General features: G+C 45.5%; 2 protein-coding genes across 3 annotated transcripts; one reads left to right on the top strand and one right to left on the bottom strand.

The window, feature by feature from the left end:
• Positions 1-903: 903 nt before the first annotated feature.
• USH1G (USH1 protein network component sans) lies at positions 904-11,689 on the bottom strand. 2 transcript variants are annotated; one of them, XM_072645624.1, is made up of 3 exons: positions 11,348-11,689; positions 4,841-6,061; positions 904-3,031 (listed from the first exon to the last, which is right to left on the bottom strand). In XM_072645624.1, the coding sequence occupies exons 1-3, from the start codon at positions 11,509-11,511 to the stop codon at positions 3,028-3,030; spliced, it is 1,389 nt and encodes a 462-aa protein (XP_072501725.1). In that variant the 5' UTR covers positions 11,512-11,689; the 3' UTR covers positions 904-3,027. The 2 variants fall into 2 exon arrangements, with proteins under 2 accessions (XP_072501725.1, XP_072501726.1); XM_072645625.1 differs by lacking the exon at positions 904-3,031 and having other exon boundaries at positions 4,837-6,061.
• Positions 11,690-14,840: 3,151 nt separating this feature from the next.
• On the top strand, positions 14,841-24,717 carry OTOP2 (otopetrin 2). The gene is made up of 6 exons (XM_072638515.1): positions 14,841-15,160; positions 15,837-15,973; positions 17,636-17,694; positions 18,254-18,378; positions 20,277-21,157; positions 23,965-24,717. Exons 1-6 carry the CDS (start codon positions 14,848-14,850, stop codon positions 24,133-24,135), a joined length of 1,686 nt encoding a protein of 561 aa, XP_072494616.1. The 5' UTR covers positions 14,841-14,847; the 3' UTR covers positions 24,136-24,717.
• The last annotated feature ends 453 nt before the right edge of the window (positions 24,718-25,170 follow it).

Raw genomic sequence — 25,170 nt, forward strand, 5'->3', positions numbered from 1 at the left:
TTCTAGAGGACAGAAGTCATGTTGTGTTACCAGGGACTTTGGCTCTGGATCAGGACAGTTTGGGAAACTGAGTACTATAGTAGGATCCTTAGTAGCAGTGGAGCAGATTGGACTAGACTGCCACAGAACAACAGTACTTTAGAGTTGAAGGGGACCTTAATAGAGAAGGAAATGGAGGAAATGGTCAGATTAAGAGGATACAGATACCAGAGGTCAAAGAATTATGGATTTAGAACTGGAAGTGTTCTCTTAAGCCAATTTATCCAACCACTCATTTATAGATGAGAGAAATGAGGCCCAGAGAGGTTGTGATTTGCCCAAATTCACCAGAAGTGAAATTTTAAGGCATGTCCTCTGACTCCAGAACCAATATTCTTCATGCCACCCTATGGTCCAGTTGGTCTTACTTCTAGAAAAGAGACTGACCCATTTCAGAGGATACATCTGGAGATATGGGAGCTGAGAACAACCTACCTTGGAAAGGCTGCCCCCTGTTCCTTAGGCTTTGGAGATGATAGAAAGAGTCTCAGCTCTAGGAATGGGTTGAGCATGGACCACTCACCTACTAAGTTCTCATTCCTTTCTCATCCATTCCTGCTCCCCCTACTGCAATAACCCTCCTAGTCTTGTTCCTAAGTGGCAGGATGAAATAAGAAAGAGGAGTGAAGGATCTGCACAGATGTGGAGGCAAAAAGGAAAGATGGTATCCAAACACAGAGCATCAGTTCCTCACCACATTAAACCTTCTCTCAACACCATCCCCCAAATGTATTACTACTTACTATAGATAGACCCAGTAACTCTCCCCACTCAATCCACCCTACCCAGTACCCAAAGATCCAGCCAATCAAACATCACACCATGTCAGGGAATTCTGTATAAAATAATTATAATCAGAATGAGTAACAGTAGTACAGCAGAAAGAACCGAATTTATACAGAGTTGGGCAAGGGGTATGTGCAGTAAGTGGGCAGGGTAAAGAAAGAGGGAGTGGGATCCAGGAGTTGTGTAAGGGGGTAGGTGATAGCCTGGAGCTGAGTGGGAGAGATATCGGCACTTAGGGGTTGCCCCAGGCCTGGGAAACAGAGCCAAAAGACTGATCAAGATCAGGCTTGGAATGGCATATGAGGGTCCCTGAAGGAGAGTGGGGAATAGATGCCCCACTTTAGAAGACCCTCATCTCTGTAGGATGCTGAAGCTCCCCCTACCATGGTCCTCTTCCTGGAGGAAAACCAAGCCATGGCCAGCTCAGAGGCTGAAGGAACTAGGAGCTGTGGTGACAGAAGAAGCTAGCGGCTTCTTAACTGAAGGGCAGAGGATCAGAGGCAGATGGAAGAGCTGTTCAAGTATGTACATGAGGATGTATGTCCCATGTCTATATCCTGTGTCTCTTAGCATCTCTCTGAGTTTCATCACAACCATCAACATGTTCTGTAAAAAGTTAATCAACTCTCACTTAGCTACTTTGTGGATTATTCTTGGGGAATTCCTAATCCTATTGCCACCCAGGATGCTCCCAGCTACCCTCCCCTTCCCACCTCATCCCCAGTGGTTGCTCAGGAACAGCAAATTAGGTGTGCTGCCACACTGAGCCAAACAGGGCAGCAAAGTTGAATTACAATATTGTTTTCCTTTTCCTTCCAAAGGAGGACAATTCCCTCAAAAATACAAAAAAAAAGAAAAAAGCCATCACCAAAGCTTTGGAGTTTGTCAAATGTGTCGGATTCCCTAAGTTGCTGGTCCCTCCCCTACCCCCACTGGAATGGATAATTGAGAGCTGACTATGCTAGCGAATGCCTGTACTGGACACTAAGTCAGGAGCTCTCCTCTGGGAGCTGCACTCAGGATCTGTTTGGGGGGTGGAGGGAGGTGTCTCTGAGGCTGGTGGCTTGTGCCCATCTCTACCTCAGGGAGGTGCTCATGCCCAACCTCTAGGTTCATAGCTCGGAAACCCGTTCCTCTAGCACCTGAGGTCACCTTGGCTCTCTCTCTCTCTGAAGTTTCTCTGCAGGAGAAGAGCTGTTATTCTCCTGCTTATAAAGTTAAGGGGGAGAGGGAAGCATGGGGCAGGTGGGAAGGGCAGGGACCTGAAGCACATGGCTCAGCTGGAAAGAGAAGCCAATAGTTTTCACTCCTAGTTCGGTGCTCCTTATTTCCCCAGCTAGCCAATGGCAAAGGGTGAGGGGCTGGAAAAGGTGAGAGGGAAGGGGGAACTGTGCATGTTCTCAGTTATCAGCATCACAAGGTAGAAACGTATTTTGGCTGAGGAGTCTGTCTCATGAATGGCTATCTCCCCTCTGGACAGAGGTTCTCTGGAGGGAGAGACTCAGTCTGGAGATCCTCTTCTAAGAGGGGCGAGGTGGCCAGCATCGAGGGGCACCCTTTCCCTCTGCTGAGCTTGGAACACTTCAGAACCCGGGAGATATGGCTTCCCCTGACTCTGTGAGCCGGGGTTTAATGCATATAAATGCCCTTTGATGGGTCTTCTGCCAGGTTCAGGGTGGGGGCAGACACCCTCCTATTTAACATGGCCACAACTTTAAAACTATTCATAGAGGGGGTGTGTAAGAAGTAGTTTGGATCAGGACATTCACCATTTGGGTAATTACCTACGTGTTCTGACTCCTCACTAGAGGTCTAAGGGAGATCCGGTTTTGCCAGCGTCCCAACAAAGAAGCTGTGCTCACCTTCCCAAGTACTCAGGTCCTCTAGGATCACAAAAACCCAAATACACAAGAGTGAGACCTGCATCCCTTTCCCCCTCCCTACCAGGGTTACAGCAAGATAGAGGAGAATAAGGTGAGATAGAAAGAGAGGAAAGGGAGCACCCTCTATTCCCAGACCTAGAACAATCTTGAAAGAACAGATAAGGCAAGCAGTTCATCCTTCCAGCAGGACCCAGGCTCCTGGAACTGCAGCACAGATAGGAAACAAGGGTCACTGGGTTGTGGCTGGTGAGGCCTCTGATGGTCCCACCGAGATCTGTGGCAATTTGCAATTCATTGGTTTGGGGCAAAAATCCCTTGGTTATCTGTGAAGAGAGGGGAGAATAGTGAAATCCTTCATGAATATTAATATCAATTAATATTAAAGAGCCATTGTAGTGACTAGCCCATTCCTGACCCTACACCTCCACTCCACCCCACCCCAACCCCAGTAATTTGGTAGTCTTTTTTTTCTGAAGAATTCCCTGGAACTAGAGGAAAGAGAATTTAAATGCCCTACCTACCCAACCTCAAAGTCTGGTCACCTCCCGTAAGTATTGTTAGATATCTATGATGCTCCCAGGATAACCCCTAAAAACACAAGACTACTGGGGATTGGTGTATTCCCATTAGGAAATCACCCCCAAGTATAGAGCTATGTCATAGATATGATCAGTGTTGCCACTACCCTGGGCTAAGTGGAGTTTCAGGAGGACCCACTCTGGCACCTAAGACATTAAAGCTACGTGTAGTAAATACAGAATAGTTTAGAGCACTTCCCATGAAAACTGAGCATTTACTACTCTGATCACTTTCCATAAGACATGTGCTGTGGTCCCTCATTAGGAGTTGAAGGGAGAGCTGGTGTTCTCTGTGTCCCAGCGAAGAGGCTGGGAAAGGCTGAAAAAGAGGCTCGATCAAGTAATCAATAATCATTTATCAAGTGCTTGCCATGTGCTGGGCACTAAGCTAAGGGCTAGGGATACAAGGACAAAAAGGAAACAGTCCTTTCCCATTCTGTTGGGGGAGGCAACTAATGGAGCAAATATGGAATGTATATATAATGAATTCAAGGCAATTTGGGGAAGGGGCACACTGGCAGATTAGGGCTCAGAAAAGGTATGATGGAGAAGACTGTAGGGTATCCCCCAAAGTCTTAGTGCTGTTTAAAGTTTTAATGGTTTAAAACTATACCAAGACTTTGGGCCACCTTGTATATCATATCCCTACTAATGTCCCCACATTAAATCTTTCTTACATGAGAAAATGCACTTCATTGGAGAGGTTTTATGGATGTGGAATGCTGCATATGCTTTCAAAAACAATTGATATGTGTTGGTTCTGCTAAAATAATATACATATTTAAAATTTTTGTTAAAAGGAAAGGCAAATGGGGTAGAAAAAGAAAAGAGGGTATTCATTTAGAAATGAATGTGATACAAAAACAAAATGTCATTAAAATAATTTAGCTCTTCCCACTTCTTTCAATGTATTCTGTGGAAAAGAACAATAAAAGAAGTTAGGATATGAAAATGAAAAAAGAAAGAGGGACCAGAAACCGTCTTTTCTTGCTCCCACAGAAGGGGCTGCTTTTCCTGGCTCAGTTGCCAGATATCTTTAGCACAGCCTCTCCTGTTCTTCTAGCAAGGAGGCAGAGTACATGTCTCATTGGAAATGGTCTAAGCACATTCTCAGTTCGATGAGAAGTGCTCCAATCCAACCCTCCTTTCCCTCAATACATATGTGTAAGGATTCCTTATCAGCTCCCATTTGCACTACTCAAACAAGATTAAAATATCCCTGGTTCCTGAGAGCTGGGAATCCAGTACCTTGCACTTCGCCAAACACAGGAAGACCAAGTCGCCACTCTTTCAAGGCCAAGGTATATAGAATTCATCTACTGGCTCCTGCTGCTCCCTGTGCCAATCCAAAAAAGAAAGTACAGGATCCCTTTGCAAGGACAAATCCCTAGGTGTGTGACCAAGTAACTTCCCCTTCTCTGGGTCTGTTTCCTCATTTGTAAAATGAGAGGGTTGGACTAGCTGATCTCTAAGGTCCCTTCCAGCTCAAAGTCCTGTGAGCCTAAGCACTTCCTGAGTTGTCTCACTATCCCACTTTCTCCTTCTCGGACTTACAACTCTGTGTCCTCCAGGGCAGGGGGTCGCTCCAGCACCTGGCGCCGTCTTTTGACCGCCCCCAAGATCTTCTTTCTGGGACCCAGAGGGATGCTGATGCTATGGAGGTCCAGTTCAGAACAGAGCATCAGGGCATCCAAATCAATCTTCTCCTGCCTCAAGAGGGCCACAAAGTCATCCATGTGCAGGGAGGCAAGGAAAGTCTCTAGAGGGCTGGTCTCAGGTTCCAGGGCCTCATCCAACCCCAGGTCAAACTCATCCCAAGGCAATTCATCAAGGCGTTCCTGCAAGCTGTTGGCACTGCCGATGCTATCATCATCCAGGCTTGGCGAGTGCTGCATCCGAGCACGGAGCGTGCCCGGCCCGTCTATCCCTCCGTCTTCCCTCCCCAGCCCCTGAAGCCCACTGCTTACATAGTTCCTCCGGAACACCATGGTACCCAGGCCAGGACGGGTAAAGAGAGAGTCATGGCCTGAGTCTGTGCTGACCTCTGAGTGGGCCGACTCAGCGCCTAGGCCAGGCTCCAGGGTGGCACGAGAGACGCTGTCCTCATCTGAGAGGAACATGTCCCGGAGTGGGGAACGGCCCCACTCCTTAGGGTTGGCATAGGTCCCCTGTCGGACAAACATCACGTCACTGCCCAGCTGCAAGCCAGAGAGAGAGCGGATGCTTTTCCTCCCGTCCTCCGATATCTTGAAAGTTCCTTCGCCATGCTTACGCCGCTCCAACTTCCTCTGGATTTTTGTCTTTCCTCTGCCGGTCCCATGGAGAGTGGCCTGGGAGTAGGGGAGGTGGCTGGCCAGAGACAGGTTCTGGAGACGCCGGCTCAGGGTGCTGGAAGAGAGGCTGGAGAAGCTCAGTGTGTCTGCACGCTCCGCCAGCTCTCTCCGGTAACGCCGCTCCATGCGTGCGTGGTGTTTGCGCTGCAGCTTGGCGCAGTCCTTGATGCGCCTCTCAGCTTCACGGAAAGCTTTCTCTTTCAATTTGCCCACAAGTTTGGGGTTCAGGCTGCTCTGTTTGGCCGCGATGGAGTCCAGGTAGCGCACGCATTCCATGTGCCCTTTCATGGCCGCCATGTCCAAGGGCGTGTGGTAGTCATTGTCCAAGCACCAGATGTTGGCTCCAAAGGACACCAAGAAGGACAAGCAGTGGAGATGCCCGTTAGAGCCTGCCAGGTGCAGAGGAGTGTTGCCCCAGATGTCACATTTGTCCGGATCACCTCTGGAATAAGATAGGAGAAGCAGCTGACTGTGGAGAAGTTGGGGAAGGGGAAGAGGAGGGCACATGGTACTGCTTTTTGGAACACATATAAGATCAGTGGTGTTGGCCCTACATAGGAAACATTGAGGTGTGGGGCCTCAGCCTGGATGATCATCAGACATTGCTTGTCTTCTGGTGGTAGCACAATGGACCATGCAGAAGGTGATCTGAGATGCCTGGAGTCAGAATATCTCCTGGCTGAAAAGATGTCCTCTCTACCCCTGAAAAACTGAGGTCCCACGAGTTGGTCTAAACCTAAGACTTTTATTCTGAAACAGGGGTTCTTAAACTTTTTGGTGACATGAACCCCCCTTCTCAGAATAATATTTTCAAATGCATAAAATAAGATACATAGGATTACAGAAGAAATCAATTACAATACATTTATTAAGAATGTTTTCAATAGCAATAGCTAGCATTATATAGTGCTTTAGAGTTTTCAAAGAACAAATATTATTACTAAAATGTAAATATTATCTCATTTGAGCCTCATAACCCTGGGAACTGGATGCTATTATTATCCTCATTTTATAGATAAGGAAACTGAGACAGAGTTTAAGTGACCTACCCAGAGTCACTCAGCTAGCAAGTGTCTGAGGTAAGATTTTAATTCAGGTCTTCTTAATCCCATGTCTAGCACTTTCACCACTTTGCCGCCTAGCTCATTTAAAAAAAACCCAACAACTTAATGGATCCCAGGGTAAGAACCCCTGCTATAAAATAAACCTGCCTTGAGTTAGGAAGATAGAAAGGCAGAAACACTAAACTAAATAGACAGAACCAGCCACAGAGGTATGAGACAGAGTTTGCTATTGATAAAATGTAAAAAATCTCTGAGTATACTGGCTACCATCACCATTCCAGTCACTGGTAGGTGGGTCTCTGGGGAAGGCCCAGCCTAGTTCCGCCTTCCGCAGTGACACACACAGGGGCTGGGAATCTCAGAGGATTAATATTTGATGCCCTGAGAGAGAGGAATTAATTATTCATACTGCTCAGAGAGGAGCTGGCCCAGAGAGGTGGTGGGCCTGGGGTGTTAGAGTGTGTGAATGCCTGGGACAGATGGGTGCATATGGGCATGTGGAAGACTATGTGAGCAGTCTGCTTGTGTGTGTATGTGTGTGTGTATGTGCATGGTGTGTCTATGTGTGTGTGAGAGTGCACTCTAGCAAATGAGCTCAAGTGCATTTTGTTAGCAGGGACCAGGGCCAGGCCTGGCAAGCCCATGTGTGAGAGGCAGGTGTCCGGCCTTGGCCTTGGCCTGAAGGGGACTGTGGGGGCAGCCAGGCTGGGGGAGGGCCCTACGGAAGTGGAATTGAGCTACCCCTTCAAAACCTGTTTCAGGAAGCTTGGTTAGGGTATCCTTCCATACTCCTAGGTGGGAGAAATATTCTTTAGAGATCCCTGAATGCTTCTTATAAACCCAGCTCCTGGAATAGAATACTTTGGAAATCTGTTACCTCCCTCCCTGACAAAAGCCCTCAAGACCATCAGAGCCACTATTTGAGGCAGGCCCTGTCTTCTGGAGTAATCGAATACTGTCTCCTTCCATAATCTCCCTTTCTGTGACTGATTCAAAGCATTCAGTCCTATCCTCCCTACCCTACCTCACCCCCACCCCCCACTCTGCAGCTAATGAGATCCCAGTTCAGGCTGAAGAATTGTTCCCTTGTCTAGTGAGCTTCTCCTCCATTCCTCCACCACCTAATTCTCTTCCTAATTGGATCCCAAGTCCAGTGTGAAAACAGGCAAATAGAGAGGCCCCACTGGTTTTACAGTAGACCACTGTCAAGTTTAAAAAAAAACAACCCACGAACCCTCCTCTAAAGTGAGACCTGGCAACACAACCCTTTCAGGCCACAGAAATCCTCTCATTCTCCCGATGATCCCTTCCCAGAGCCAGAGCAAGATTCCCCTGAAGGCAAATGCCATGAAAGAACGTCCACTTTTTTTCTATGTGGGGAATGGGGGAGGGAAGAAAGAAAAGGTGCAGGAGTCAGAGCCTCTGGAGCAACACTGTCCAGTGACTTGGCCTCCTGGGGATATGTCTTTGTCTAGCCTACTCTAAGGCAGCTATCCCACTCTGGCGAGAGCAGGAAGGAATGAGATATTAAGGTAAAGAGAACAGAGAAAGCAGAGCTCAGGTAAAATGAAGAGATGTCAAATGTGGTCCACCCCTGCAAAGTGGAACCAAGAGAGACCCTTGGTCTGAACCTGTCGCTGGGCAAGTCACTCAGCCTTTCATGCCTCAGTTCATACAAAATAGGAATAATACCTATAATTCCCTACCACACAGGGTTACTCTAAGGAGCTAATGAAATATTGAATTTATTGAATATTTAAATTATAATAGAAATTTATTGAATATTGAAATATTTAAGTTTTGTAAACTTTAAGGCATTATATTGTCATATTGAACTATATATATATGTGTATGTATAATGGTATTTATTATTTTTATTACACATGTGCAGAGTGTGATATAATGGAAAGACCACCAGGCTGAAGAAGAGGACTGGGTCTAGTTCCAGCTTTGCCATTTGCTAACTGAGTGATCTTGGGTGATCTTTACCTTATAAGAACCTCAGTTTCCTGGGGAATTTGGATTATGTTTTATGAATCTATATATTCTTTTTCAGTCTCCTTGGGATCCTACATCTCTTGAGAGCCCTTTGCTAACAGGCCCCTAATGGTTGGGTCGTGATTCAGGGAGACAGCTAATGGGGTGGAAGGTGGCTTAATAGCTGGTGCTTGAAAAAACAAAACCAAAAAACATTTTGAGGCTTATATACATTTAACAACACCTATGTCCCCCACCAAGGCAACAGGATGGATGTTCCTTCTTTCTTCATGCTCCCCTCAAATGACTTTTATTTTCTTTCCTTTCATCCCTTTAAGGCTGCTCTTAATGTTGATTTTCAAATGATTTTACCTGGTCATAAATTTTGGGGGATACAGTGTGATTATCGCATGTGTAAGCCTCTTCCTTGGATGGTAAAGTGCCTGGTGCCTTTAAAAGTTCTTTTCAATGGATTGTTTGGCACACAGTAAGCCCTTAATAAATGCTTCTTGACTAGCTAGCTGGTCAGATCCTTTCCTACTTTTTCCAGGACAGTGGTTCTCAAACTTCTATGGCTTCCTATGGTATTCTAGTGAAACCTATAAACTCGGAGAATAATGACCCTGAGAGCATCATTGTCAGAATAATGCTTTAAATGCATAAAAAATTATATAGAATTATAAAGAAAACCAATAATAATGAATTATATTTTCAAAAGATATTTAACATATTCACTTTTTTCTTTTTTAAGTTCACAGACTCAGGGTTAAGTGTCCCTGTAACTAAGTGAAACAGTTGAGAAAGCTCTAGCCCTGGAGTCAGGAAAACCTGAATTCAAATTCTGCCTCAGAAACTTACTAGCTATATGACCCTTGGCTAGTCACTTAAACTTTTCCTTAACTGTAAAATGGGAATCATAATAGCCCCTACCTCCCAGATCATAGTGAAGACCAAATGAGATGTCTGTAAAGTACCTAGCACAATGACTGGTATATAGTAGGTTCCTAATAAATAAATATTCCTAATAAATATTCCATCCCCCTTTGGAGGCAAAGTGGCTTAGTGGATAGAGCACAATCATTAGTGGTAAGTTCCTTGAGAACAAGAACTGCCTTTTGCCTCTTTCTGTATCCCCACTGCTTAGCAATTCCTGGCAGATAGCGGGTGCTTTGCTGTTAATGTTCTGTCGTGTCCAACTCTTTGTGACCCTATTTGGGGTCTTCTTGGCAAAAACACTGCAGTGGTTTACCATTTCCTTCTCCGGTTCATTTTACAAATGGGGAAACCGAGGCAAAGAAGCTTAAGTGGCATTCCCAGGGTCACACAGCTAGTAATTATCTGAGACCAGATTTGAACTCAGGAGGATGAGTCTTCCTGGCTCTCTGTCAAGCATTCTATCTACTGCACCATTTAGTGCTTACTGAATTGAATTGAATTGACCCCTGTGCTGCAGAACCTGAGTTCAAATTTAGCCTCAGATATTTCCTAGCTGAGTGATCTTGGGCCAATCAATTAACCTCTAGCGTCTCAGTTTTCTCAACTGGAAAATAGGTATCATAATAACACATTTCTCCCATGACTATTGTGAAGATCAAGTGAAATAATATTTGTAAAGCACCTGGCACATAGTAAGCTTTTACGAAATGATTACTCCCTTCCCCTTCCCCCTCCCCCTCTGGAATTAGTCCTTTATTCCTCAGCCGCTACCCTTTTCTCCCAGGCAGTTTTCATCCCTTTATTAAGGTCTTGACCACTGGGTTCCATGGTCACACCATCCCCACAGGAAAACACAAAGAACTGGACTTCCAAGGGGAAATAGTGAAGACATGTCCCTGTCCACAGTTACACACATGATTTCAAAACACACAGGACAAAATGCTCAGAGGAGGGCAGTGTAGGGACAAGCCAAGGCCAATGAAGAAAAGCAGTGGAGAGAAAGCAAAGCTGGGGCAGTTGTATTTCACCCTTTCTGATGAGAACTGAAAGAGGGGAAACTCAATTAACAGGGGCAGTGGAGCAAGGCAGCTGTGGCATTTTCAGGCTACACAATATAGTGTCCATAAATTCCAGGGAATGAGCAGGAGACAGAGAGAATGGGGCCAGGGGGCAGGCAAAGGGTGGTAAAGCCAGGTTGGATAGCTTTTCCCCAGCCCTTCTCCTTGTGGTGGATAAGGGATAAAGACACTCTCCCCTCCATCAGCCTATCACACTTTTCTTCCTCAGGAGATTATTTTTGGAAGCGGATCCCTGTTCTCTTCCTTCTCCTATTCATGTAGCTCCCTTTCTCCTAAGTTCTCTGGACCTAAGGACCTGGAACCCCAACCCCAACCCTCCCTCGATTGGGCTTACAATCCACCTGCACACACACACACACACACACACACACACACACACACACACAACCTGCCCCCTACAAGTGTCACAGGTTATTACACACGAACCCCATACCTAGGTCAAGTCACAAGATCTGAGCTTTGGGGGAGGGGAAGGCCAGGGCACAGGATAAAAACCAGATCTTAAGAAAAAGGCATCCTAAGAAAGGGTGAGGAGAGGCTATGGGAAAAGAGGGCTGGGGTCAGGAATCGGGGCCACCCTGCTCCCCAAAGTTTTTCAGGGAAAAGAAACACCGAGATCCCCCAAGGGAGAAAGAGCCAGGGAGGAAGTGTGGCAGGGAATGGGAGCCTCACCCTCGGCTAACGATGAGACGCAGCGACTCCAGGTTACCGTGGTAGGCGGCCCAGAGGGTGGGGGTCATGCCATCTTCATCTGGAGCATTAAGTTCCTTCCGGGTGGCTTCTTTGAGGAGGTCCAAGTAGCCATCCCGGGCTGCCCGGTGGTACTGGTCGTTCATGGTGCCAGACTTAGATGGGACGGGGAGGGGGAAGGGGAGGACTTAAGGGGGGGAGCCGGTCGAGTTATTAGAGCAGAGGCATTGGGTTGGGAAAGGGGGGCGGAGGGCACGGGGCCCGCCGGCCCAGCTGCTACAGACAGAGGCTGCTTAGATCCTAGAACCGTGGTTACCCAGACATCTGAGATGCCCTCACCCCAAAGGCGGGGGAGGGGGGACAGGGGAGGGAGAAGCGGGGGACTGGGAAGATCTCCGCTCGCCTCCTGCACTGAGAGCAGGACCCAGCTTCCCCTGGGTCCTAAGTGCGCTCTATCAGTGTGTCCGTCTCCCATCTCATCCAGACAGGGTTTACCTCACGATCTCCCCAGATACAAATGAAGAGGGCATCCAGGGCGGACTACACAGGACTAGGATTATTCTTAAGAGTCTTTTTTTTTTTTAATCAGTGCACATCCTTTAAGTGCTCAAATATACGGTTCTGCTGGGGCTGGGTTATTTATTCTGAGATAAGTCATTGTGCAGTAGTTAGAGTGCTGGGAGGAAGACTGCCATCAGGAAGATTCGCAAATCCCTGACTTGTGACTGATTCACTAGCTGGGTAATCCTGGGGAAGTCCCAGAATCCTAAAATGCGCCTCAGACTACTAATTTAGGAGCATCCACTATTATAGTTGTGTCGCTGCCAGTCTTAATGGAAGAGCTCCCATACCTGGAGTTCCCTATATTAGTGAAATCATAGATCTTAGTGTGTTCGCTTACGTCTCGAAGCATGGGCGACAGTGAAGGCTCAAAGCCTCGGTGAACAGCAAGTGACTGGGAAATGGGCAAAAAAAAAACCAAACCTTGTCCTCCACTTTCTCCTCTCTAAAAGTTCCTGGTATAGGGATTTTCTGTTTGCACCCTTCAACCCAGCGGTTTGTTCATTTACGGATAATTTTGTATGTCATTTGCATGGTATCAGCTCAGTGGTCCTTACCCTGGGGTCCGTAGACCCCTAAGGGAGTAGTGAAGAAATTTCCAGGGGTCCAAAAACTGGGATAGGAAAAACTTACATCATTATTTCAATATATATGATCTCCTTTGTAATCCTATTCACTTTATTTTATGTATTTAAAAACATTCTTCTGAGATGGGATTCACCCTTGACTTCACCATTCTGCCTGTCAAAAGGGTCCATAACACACAAAAAGGACCTCTGTATTTGTGGAAGGATAAAATTCACCAGTTTCATGTCTCCCTTCCCCACCCTCCCTCCAAGAATTCCTTCTCTAAAGATTCAGTGAGTTGATGGGCTGCTTTAAAACGCTATAGACTTCCACCTTAGCCTTCCCGATTAATAGATTAAGAGCTGGAAGAGACCTTATAGGCCAATTCCTTGATTTTATAACTGAGAAAACCGTTTCCTAGGAAAGTTAAGTGATCAAGATCACACAGGTAAGAAGTTTGGGAGGTAATATTCAAACAAAGGTCATCTGAGTTCAGTCAATGTTCTTTCCATGGAAAGTCTTTCTAAAGAAGGAAAGAGTCAAGTATATATTAAGTTCCTGCTATGTACCAGACAGTGCTAAATGCTTTACAGATATTCTCATTTGATCCTCATCTCACTCTGAGAGGTAAGTACCATCATTATACCCATTTTACAGTTGACAAAAATGAGACAGAAGTTGTGACTTGCCCAAGGTCACACAGGTAAACAGTGTCGGAGACTGAATTTGAGTTCAGCTCTTTCTGACTGACGGCTCACTACTCTATCCACCGCTCTACCTAGCTGCCTCTAGGCACATTTGGAATGGCTTGAAGAAGTCAGAACTTGGAATCATAGAATCTCGGAGTTGGAAGGACCCTCAAGCATCATCTAGAATAGACCCATCCTTATTTAAGAAATTTCCTTTTCAACATCCCTAATAAAGAATAAATAGGGAGTTCAGCTACCTCCCGAGGCAGCCCATTCTCTTTGTGTCACACCGGAAACAAAGAGGACCAGGACAGTTATAAAGGTAGACCACCGGGTAAAATCAGAGAGTACTTGCCAACTTGTGTCCACGTAAGCACCGGATCAAGCTCTCTTCCTATGTACCCGACTTGCAGGCTTAGTGATGGGGTAGCCAACTAGATTTTCCTACGAGGGGCGCTGCGGGGCCAGGAAAGGTCCACCCCTACTTAGGAGTCGAAATCAATTACAATTCCGTCGGAGAAGAAGCCCGACCTTAGGGAGGGGGCTCGGATAAAGAAAAGGCAGATGCGAGGAAGTCCTGGGTGACAAGAAGGAACAGGCGTTCCGGACTTTGCTTCCAAGGGTTTGGAAAGACTGGGAGAGTAGAGAAAAAGAGACGGGGTAGGGAGGAATATCCAGCTGTTACGAAATGTTCAGGAAAAGAAAAGCTAACTGTACCGTTGGGTGGAGATGGGAAAGGACGCTTCGCGTGCTAGGGACCAGGGTACTAAGGGGGTGCGGTCGGGAAATAAAGGACAGAAGGACATAGCTATGGAATGGGAGCTTCTGAGTAGCACAGAGGTGGGTAGAGTTGACTACCAAGAACCTAGGAATGCGCTCGAGAGGTGAAGGACCAGGGACTTTGGGAGGCGAGGAGAAAGAGAAGACAGAATGCAAGATACCCTTTCCAAACTGCAACTCCGGGCGGAGCCGCTCTCGAGCGCAGAAGCACTGAAGGGAAGGAGGGAGGGGGTTACGGGAAGGGAGACGAGATCAGGAAGGGCCTGTCACTGAATGATTATAAATCTAACCTTATCTCTCTCCCAGGTGTTCTTCCCCAAAATCAGCTCCGAAATAAAATGGATCATGTGAGCATGGCAAAGAGGTTTATGGAGCTGAGTTGCCCTCCCGCCAGTGGTTGTAAAAACCAGTGCCAGTCCGAATATAAGACGCCCATCCAGCCCGGCGTGGGAGAGAAGAGCCGTCAGTCGACCCCCGCTTTCCGGCTCAGCCCTGACTCCAGCCAGGTGGGTACTTCGCTGACAGGCAGCCTCAGGCGAGCTTGGGGCTGAGGAGGGCAGAGAGGACAGAGGTGGCTCCCGTGTCCTAAGAGCCCCCAGCACTTGCTGGTGGGGACGCCCAGGGAATCCCCTGGGCCCCAGCTCCTCCTCACCTCCCTTCGAGGCGACCTCCTAAATCGGAGGGAAGAGACAGGAGCGTGGACTTTTGTGGTCCTCAGTTCCAGAGTCTTGTCCCTTCGACAGCTGCAGAAAGTGTTCCCACTTCAGAAGTGGCGTTGTAGGGGAGGGGGTGCTGGAGAGAAGGGAACTCTCGTGGTTGATATGGGGTCCTGTCTGCTCCTCCCACAGTGACTCGCCACCTCTATCTTCCCTAGCCGCCAGTGTCATGTCGGAGGAGCTGGTCCCAGGCAGCAGAGAAAGCCCACAACCCCCCGGACCCACTCCTCCGGAGGGATGGAAGAAGGGCGGCCGGATGCTGTCTGTACTGCTGTCTGTCAACGTGCTCCTCCTCGCCTGCACTCTCATAAGCAGCGGCGCCTTCAACAAGGTGGCTGTGTATGACACAGATGTGTTCGCACTGCTTACCACAATGATGCTCCTCAACATCATCTGGATCCTCTTCTACCTCTTCCGAACTGCCCGACGCCCGGATGCGATCCCCTACCGGGACTCCCACGCAGGACCAATCTGGCTTCAAGGTTGGAGGGGAAAAGTTCGGGGTCCAAAGACTGGAGGGTTTGGAAATGAGGTGCAGGAGAGGAGTGGGGAACATCCGAGGGGTAGAGGGGTTCTGGCCCAAGGGTGCCCTCGAAAGAACTGGGTATGGGTATGCTATGCCTTGGCATGGGTAGGTGAGCCAGGCTTGGCGAGGGGACTGAGTGGATCTGAGCGGTACTTGGACTGAAGAAAGGCAAACGCTAAGAAATGGAAAGGAGCATCTTAAGGTCTGCAACGTGTAGTGGAGATTTAAAGCCAAAAAACCCGACAACAAATTCAAATACTCATTTACCATACCTGAATGTCCTTGGGCCAACCATTTAACCACATTAAAAACCACCTTTTGCTCCTCTTTGAAATACAGGTGGGGAAGGCTTTAGGGATGATTTCCAAGGTCCCCAACAATTGAAAAATCTTTTTGTGGCAAAGTTCCCTTACAGCCCCAAATATGACGACCTGATGTAACCCTTGCTTCCAGAGCTGAGCAGCCGAGGGACTAAACGACGAACTGACGGGAACATTAAACTTTAACTTCTTTCGACTCCTCAAAATCTTTCTTTGACCAGTGGGCAGTGCAGGATAATGTGGGGATGGAGCCATAGGCAAGTTTGAGATGCTATATCCCAGCATCTCACCTCCATCATCTCTACTCTCAAGGTGGGCTTGTCCTGTTTGGTGTCTGTACCCTGGTCATGGACGTCTTCAAAACAGGCTACTATTCCAGTTTCTTCGAGTGTCAGTCAGCCATCAAGATCCTGTATCCCATAATACAGGCTATATTTGTCATTGTTCAGGTAAGTGGGGAGTTCAATGTCTGCCTGATGCTGGTGGGAGCCCCTGGGACCTATGAGAGGTGCAGGAGGGGCTGAGGAGTTGGGCAATTTGATTAGGAGCTCTGTTCATAATCAATACCTGGTGGGGGTGGGGTAGCTTGGGGAGAAGGATTCAGCAGCAATTTTTATCCCCAAGACTTTGGCCCCCTCTCCTTAGCTGATCTCAGCTGCAAATAGACCAGAATTCCTATTCTAGACAGAATTCTGCCTAACCTCAGCCAATTTGAACAAAATCATGGGTAAAAGGCAAAATAGATTCAGTTAACTAAGCAACTGGAGCAGGAAAAAAATGGTTTTTTCCCAGTCAATGAACATTTTTAAGTGCTTACCATGTACCAGACACTATGAAATACAAAGCCAAAAGTAAACAGTAGTTGGGTTGTTTTTTTTTTAATGGATGAGATTATTTTTTCTGAAGTCTTCTTTGCCCACTGTCTCTAGACCTGATTGTTATTGAGTTGTTGTGTTTGTCCTTCATTCTCAAAGAGGACCATGACATCAGGGAGATGATGACATGGCTTGCAGTTGACTTTGATTTGAGGGAGGGAGGACTATGCAAGATTGCCAACCTCACTTTCTCCTCCAAAGCCATCTAGGTCCAGTGGCCAGATATTCATCAGGATGACTGGAGATGGCTCAGGATGCTATGGGAGACCCTAATCCTTTTAGGCTAAAGTCTTTCTAGGTTCTCACTTTGAGTGAAGTAACACCCGTTCAGTGAACAGGCCTCTTTAAGAAGTGAGTCAAGGTAATGGAAGGCATCAGTCACCAGCAGGTCAGACAGGTGTGAAGTAAGCTACCCTCCTTTTTTCTACTCCACATTCCTAACATTTTCACTATTCATTACTGTTCGTTTAACTATTAGAAATTCACTTCTTTGAGGTCTATGTATTCTGTCCAAATGCAAATACTCCTGAAAGGTAACAGTTTAAACTAACATCAACTAATAGCTTAATGAGGACTCAATGACACCTATTTGACAGTAAGAGCTTATAATGGGATGTGAAAACAGACAGAACTACTTAGATGTGGTGGAAAAGTAAGTGAGAAGCTACAAAGGTCAAACTTTGCTTGCTGGATGATCTGCCTAAAGCCAGCCCCGATACCTAAACTATGTCTTAGCCTAAGGAAGGGGAGTGAGAGTGGAAACCAAGGAATACATTTTTGCCTTGAACTGAGAGATACCGAGATACTCTCTTGTCTTCACTCCAAAAAGGAACTATTTCAATAAATAATGCAGACAGTATCAGCATATATCATTTAGGATGAATTTGTTATTTTTGAGTCAACGGTTGATGTCTTATTTTTCTTAACCTACTTTGTACCCCACCCTTCCCTTGATCTTTATGGCAAGCATCAGAGAGGTCAGAGGACCTAGGTCCAAGTTCTAGCTCTAATATTTCATCTCTTGGACCCTCAATTTCCTCATCTGTAAAATGACAATAATACTTGCAGGCCCCACCTAGAAAGGCTGTCTGGAGAACGACACTTGATAAATTTTGTTATGCTGGGTAAATCTGAGCTGTTACGGAGATTATAAAGGTCTGTGAAAGAAACAGAACATAAGCAGAGCTTTCACTTCAGTCCTACTCAGAAGGCCACCTCTGTCCTCTATTCTTGTAGACATACTTCCTCTGGGTCTCAGCTAAGGATTGTATTCACACCCACCTGGACCTGACCCGGTGAGTAATCCCTGCCTGCCCAACCCCAGATTCAAAGCCAATTGCTTTAGTTCTTCCCCAGATTTAATGCTGGTTGCTTCAGTCCATCCCTAAAGTCAATGTCAGTTGAATCAATATTTCTCCAAACTCAATGCTACTTAATCCAGTCTATCCCCACATTCACTGCTAATTGCTTCAATGTGACTACTCACGTGGTACCATACCTTGTAAGCAGAAGTGAAGGCGTTCATACCTGTTTCCCAAATATCAAGATGGATAGAATTTTACTATGATTTATCTCAGGAGAGAGGAAATGCACCACGTGTATTTGGCCCCCCAAAAGGGAGTATCCCCAAGGTATCTTTCTCAGTGACTTGGTCAACTGGGGAGGAAGATTGCCCAACCATACAAATTTCACCACTTTTTTTTTTGCCTTTCCTAAGGCAACTCCTTCCCTATTCAGAACAGAGTACTCAGCTGTTTTCCCCAAGCTCTTCCCCTGGCACACCCCAGGAGGGATAGTCCCAGTGTGAAATGGGGACTCTCACTAGTCTCTTCATTCTCCCCCTCCCCCAAATAGGTGTGGTCTCATGTTCACACTCACCACCAACCTGGCCATCTGGATGGCAGCCGTGGTGGATGAATCTGTTCACCACGCACACTCCCATAGTGGCAATAGCAGCCATGCCCGCCTCATTTCTGATGGTAAGTCTCTTGATCCTCATGGGCCCACATATCACTGTTGTCTCAGGCAATCTCCAGTGGGTAGTCTGAGTTAATGTTCAGGTCAGCAGGTCTCTGACTTTGGGAGATTGGTTGACTTCTCTGTAACCTAACCATAGGGCTCAGGGACCACTATTATTCTCTACTCCTACCTCTGGCTGTGAGACACTTTTTACTTGACCTCTGAAAGGATGGCTTTTCTGGTCTTTATGTCTGGGATATTTTTCTTGCTTGCCCCCATCCCAAAGAAAAGGGGAACCTAGATTGGAGAGAGAGCAAGGATGTTTCAGCTGGAGAGAGCAAAAGAGGGCTTGGGGAGGTCCAAGAGTAGAAGTCTGAAAGGATAAAGAGTTTGGGGACCTCAAGGAGAAGAAGTAGAAGGTAGAAAGGGAGGAGAGAGAATCTCTTAATTGCCAAGAAATGTAGTCTCCTCCCTTTTTACCTCTCTACAATTTAACTGTCCCTCGTTCTCTTAGTTTCTCCAGGGCCCCTGGTTCAGTTCTGAAAAAAATTTAGTATGTTTTATAAGGCATTGATGTAGTCACTCAACCAACTGTGAACCTGCAGTGGGCAGAGAACTATCCCATATTGGTTACTGTGAGAAGTCTGAAAGACAGAGGAGGAACAATGTGTACCCTCAGGAGGCTGGTCATCTAGTTGGGGAGACAAACCCATGTCTTCAGGCAGATAATTTCATATGTTGGTAAACCTACGTGGAAACAAGCACAGATTAATAACATTCTAACATAATAATGACTAGAGCTGTTTCAAAGAGGAATATACCACCTTGAGAAGTGAGTTCTCCATCACTGGAGGTCAGGAATATTATAGAGAGGGTACCTTTTAAGTATGGATTGGCCTAGCTAGACTTTGATGTCTCTTCCAGCTTGGCAATTCTAGGTAAAAGCTTCCTGGAGAAGATGAGTTTTGGCATGGGTTTTGTGAAGCAGGTAGAAGTCAAAGTAGATAGAGCATTGGACCTGGGGTCAGGAAAATTTGAGTTTATATCCTTTCTCACTAGCTGTGTGACCCTGTACAAGTCACTTCACCTCTGTTTGCCTCAGTTCCTCTATTGTAAAATGAGGATAATAATGGCACTTATCTCTCAGGGTTATTGTGAAGATAAAATGAGATGTTTATAAAGTGTTTTACAAGACTTTAAGCACGATATAAATGCTAACTAATTTGATGATTATTATTATTTTAAAATAAGTTTCTATTGGTATCTTTTGTTTTTACATTACTAGATTTCCCTGTGTCCTCCTCCCCCCTTTCTATTCCTGTGTCCCATCTCCCTAATGAGGGTATAGCTCCATATATAAAAATCCTAAATTTGGATACACCCCTAATATAGAAACATATCCATAAAGCTGTGTGTCCATACAGAAACAACCCCAGTATAGGTAAAGGGTCTTCCCTTATAACAAATATTTTTAAATTAAAAAAGAAAGAAAATAATAAGAAAAACCCATAAATACATTGAAAAAGAATCTCACATTAAATGCAATGTTCCACATCCCTGGATTGATTAGCAAGAGTTTTGAAGGATGATTGGTTTTCAGTTTATTAGAGCAGGGGTCTAGGAAGTTTTTTAAAAAACATTTTTTGATAACCAAATTTGAAAATGATTGATTACCCTTATAATCCTCTGTTTATTTATTTTATGCATTTAAGAACATTCTTCTGAGGAGGGGTCCATAGACTTCACCAGATTGCCAAAGGGGTACACACACACACACACACACACACACACACACACGTTTAGAACCAGAGGTTTCTCAAGTTGGAAAATGCTCAAGGACACATGAAAGAGAATAGGAAAAAGCAGTCCTTTGCTCACCAGCATCCCAGCACCTGCCTATGCCCCCCTCTCTCCCCAGCAGCACGGGCAGGCAGCACCGAGGAAGAGGCCTGTCCTTGCAACACAACCTTCTGTCAAGTCTTCGAACAGGGCTACTTCTACCTGTATCCCTTCAACATCGAGTACAGCCTCTTCGCCTCCACAATGGTCTACGTCATGTGGAAGAATGTGGGGCGCCTGATAGGCCCTTCCCATGGCCATGGCCATGGCCACAGCCACACCCCATCCTTTGCCAGCTTCTTCCAGGAAACCTTCTTCATCGGGCCCGTGTTAGGCATACTCATATTTGTGGTAGGGCTAGGGATCTTCATTATCTATGAAGTCCAGGTGAGTGGGGACAAGAGCAGGACCCACCAAGCCTTGGTCCTCTACTACAGCTTTAATATAGCCTGCCTGGGCCTTATGACCCTAGTCAGCCTTGGGGGCTCTATCATCTACCGTTTTGACCAAAGGACAATGGACCAACACAAGAACCCAACTCGTACAGTAGATGTAGCTTTGCTAATGGGGGCTGCTCTTGGGCAGTATGCCATCTCTTATTATTCCATTGTGGCTGTGGTGGCGAGTACCCCCAGGGACCTGTTGGGTGGGTTGAACCTCTCCTATTCCTTGCTAATGATTGCTCAGCACGTTTTCCAGAATGTCTTCATTATTGAAAGCCTCCACCGGGGCCCCCCTGCTGTCCATGGAAATACAGCCAATGAGCCCATCCATGGCCTCACCTATGCCAATCAGGATGCCCTCCACGCCTTGCCTGACTACCCATCCACTCCTAGACTGGTGGACACCACCCATGCTGTCCCCCAGGAGGCAGTAACCATTATCTCAGCCCGCCAGAGGAACTGGAGGAGCAAGTGCCTGAAGGATATTTCACTATTTCTACTATTGTGCAACGTGATTGTGAGTAGAGATGGAGAAGTGGTAAAGAGGGAAGGAGGAGATGGGAATGGTCACTGTTTATTTGCCCAAAACTAGTGAATATGTTCTTTAACTCACCTTGCCCCCTACCCCATACTTTAGAGATCTCCAGTAAAAAACTGGTTCCTCAGGTTCAGAGAGGACAAGGTGTTTTCTTCTAGGCAGACCCCCACCACCACCAAGAAACAGGGTGGAAGACAAATGAATGAAATAACCCAGTTCTGACTTGCTGGGAAAGCTACAGGAGAAGGAGGAGCTGGAGGGTTCCGGGTAAATGCTGAACGAGGGAAGAGAAAAGGGGAGGGAAGTGTGAGAACTCATGTAGAGGGAGGGGAGCCCTCATCCACAAACTAGGAATGTGAGAGCTCATTCCATCTTGTGACTTGACTCTTTCTCAGCTTAATTAGAGCAGTAGCAGGAAGTACCAGAGTCCCCTGGAAATGTGAAAACTGAGCAAAATGAAGTGTTACAGTGTGATGGGGAAGGAGAAGTAGAAAAAGGCTACCATACCCCAAAGTGAATCAGCAAAGCTACCTTGCAAGAAATCTCATAGATAGACATATTCAACAAATACATAGCCCTGATATGGCAGCACACTTAATAGAAGCCTATCCCAAATATCTAGACCCCCCAAATTCAGATACCTCCCCATTATATATAGCTATATAGGCAATACAGTAATATCCTCAATCCAAGCAAATCTCCAATATATAAACACCTTAAATTTTGGTACATCCCAAATATACCTTTAAAGTTATGTACCCAATATGGAAACATCCTCAATATAGGCATATTCTCAATATAGAAACTCTGCAAATCCAGATGTATTCTCAATATAAAAACCTTATCAGTGAAACTGTGTTCTAAAACATAGAAATATCTCCAAAGCAGGCATATCTTCAATATATAAAACAACCCAAATCTGGACATATTCTTTGCTCTGGTATGTTTATATATTTACTACAGAAACACTTTCAAAATGAACATGTAACTAACATAAAACACCCCAGTGTAGGTATATCTTCAATACAGATACACTTGACCCAATGCAGTTATACCCCATCCCCCAAAGGTATGACTAATACCTCCTTTCAATGTATCCCTAGTATATCCATCACAAACATTTCTAATGTATCCCCACTTTAGAAACATCCCCAATAGAAGTAAAACTCTCAGTAAGTATACCATCTGTACTGAAACTCCTCCAGGATAAGGGGATAGCTTCTTTAAAACTGAATCATCTCTAGATCTTTGCTATCATTCATCAGAGGGCAAGAGCTGATAGTTTAGCCATGCACTGAGTTTGCTAAATGTCTAAAGCTTTACCTGATCCTCCTTCTCCCTTTCATGTTTCACGTACCTCTCCAATCACTATCTCCTAGACATGAGTTCCACCAAGAACTAATTCATTGACTGACCTAGGAGCCTGGGTACCTCTCTGCACACACAAGCACCACATTCCAGAACAGAGTAAGAACTGCTTTTGCCTGGGGCAGCTGAACCTTAGCTTGGTTCCTGGTTTTCCCTTAGTTCTCCCTCAGTCCAGGGAAGCAGAGAGGTAGAAGAGTGATAAGACAGAATAGTCTGGCAGGACAGACTCTGGGTATAAGAGGTGAAGAGGATCTTACTGAAGTCCTCTGGACCAGCCCCTGGCATCTGAGTGTGACCTCCCCTCATTCCTCATCAGCTCTCAGTACCTTGGTGTTGCAAATGTCTCACAAAAAAGTTTAGAATGGCAAATTTGTTTACGTACACATACTTTATATACTATACAGCATAGATTATTAGAACCTTAGAGAACATCTAATCCAATTCTCTTAATTAACAGGTGAAGAAACAGGTCCAGAAATGTTTAGTGATTTTCCAAATGTTATGAAATTACTAAATGACAGAGCCAGAATTCCAATCTAGAGTATGTGGCTTCAAATTTATTTTTCTAATACTCTGTACCATACAATAAACGGGATTCAGAACTAGGATGGCTGAATGAATGAAAAGTATTTATTAAGAACTTACTGCATTCAAAACACTATAAGTGCTTCAGAATGCAAAATTTTGCTTGGATTTGTATTCTCAGCCTTTAGTTCAGTATCTGATACATAGAACTTAATAAGTGCTTTATCTTTACCTAAATAGAAAACTAAAACAATCCCAATGCTTTCTTCAAGGAGCTCACATTCTAGTGGGGGAAGCAACACAATACAGAAAGTTTTAACTACAAGTAGGATGGAAAGATCTCATGGTCCTCAGAGCACTGTAGTGATGCGTCATCTTCAACGGAAGTACCCTTAGAGATCACTGAGATCCCACTCTACTACAACCTCATAGTCCTCTCCCCATTTTACTTGGGAGGAGAATAAGATATTGTACTTAAATATGAGGAAATAACTTCCTCCAATCACATCCACTGTTTCTTTGTTTCCATACCCTTCTGCATTCAGGCAGGTTCAGCTGGGTAGGACCAAGCAGAAGGTATGATTAAGTGTAACCATTGACTGGCTCCCTTGGAGCTGAGGCATGTGTATGTGTGTGTGTGTGTGTGTGTGTGTGTGTGTGTATGTGTGTGTGTGTGTATGTGTGTGTGTGTGTGTGCTCCCACCCAAGTATTTGTATGAATTAATAGAGGAGCTCTAAAGTGCCTTCCAGCTCAAACATTTAATAAAACTAAGGCAACAGTCCAACAAGATGTGTGGAAGGGGTGAGTAGGTGAACCCAATCCCTGAAAGTGATTCGGGTTGTACCTTGTTGCTGGATGTTCACCCACCCATCCATTCCCACTTTCTCCTTAGCTCTGGATCATGCCTGCTTTTGGTGCCCGCCCTCAGTTCAACAACAACTTGGAACTGGATTTCTATGGCTACTCCCTGTGGGCAGCCATTGTCAACATCTGCCTTCCCTTCGGAATCTTCTACCGAATGCATGCTGTCTCCAGCTTACTGGAGGTCTATGTACTGTCCTGATGCTCTCCCTGCCCCCATGAGCCTTTGTACTTCCCCACAAGATTTCTAAAGCCCAGCCCAAGTTGATGGACATCTATTGGTGCCCATATTCTCCCCACCGAGGGAAAAGAACTCTTTGGAAGGAAGTTTTAACTCCAGGAGGTGGATAAAGGGCCTGTATACCCATTTTCTCAATTCTACCCGTCTAACTGCCTCCCTACCCAGTTTTCCCATTCCCCATGTCACTTGCCCAACGGACCCTCCTAGAAAACTAAACTGATGACAAGAAGTGAAAAAATAGGGGTTTTAATATACATTTTCACCAAATAGGTTTGCAGTTTGAATTGGGTTATTTTTTTTTTTTTGAAGTCTAAATTCTTAACTTTAAATCATTTTAAAGTCAAAATCACTTTTCTCCCACTTTGCTCTCCAACTTAAACAATGAGACCTATATTTTGGTTTCAGGCCCCTGAACTGATTCAATTTCTCCAAAGTGTTTTGAAACAGATAATTTGGATATGGTATGAGTGGAGAATAACCTTCCTGATGTTCTTCAACTCCCCAAAACTGGGCTGCAGGACCCACCCACATTCCCACCTATTAAATCCCTTGGTTCACTATGTTTTGAGCCAAATAAACTTGTGATTCTCTAACCGTCCCCAATAACTTATTTAAAAAACAATTTATTAATGTCTTTTGTTTTAATATCACCTACATCACCCAACATATCCCTTATAACAAAGAATTTAAGAAAGAAAGAAAAGGTCACCAAAACTACCAACACATCTATCAAGTCCCACATTATAAGTAATGGTCAACACCCATTACCCCCTACCTCTGCGAAAGAGGAAGGGCAGTAAGTTCTCAAATCTCTCCCTTGGGACCAAACTTGGTCATTATAATTTCATAGCACTTAATTTCTATTGTTTTGTTGTTCTTTTCCCCCATTTAATCCTTGTAATTGTTGTGACTCAGTCAGTCAGCTAGCATTTATTAAGTTCCTACTGTGTGCCAGGGATTGTATTAATTGCTGGAGATACAAAGACAAAAGTAAAA

The sequence above is a fragment of the Notamacropus eugenii genome, chromosome 2 (assembly GCF_028372415.1).
Source record: "Notamacropus eugenii isolate mMacEug1 chromosome 2, mMacEug1.pri_v2, whole genome shotgun sequence".
In the NCBI taxonomy this organism is placed as follows: domain Eukaryota; kingdom Metazoa; phylum Chordata; class Mammalia; order Diprotodontia; family Macropodidae; genus Notamacropus; species Notamacropus eugenii.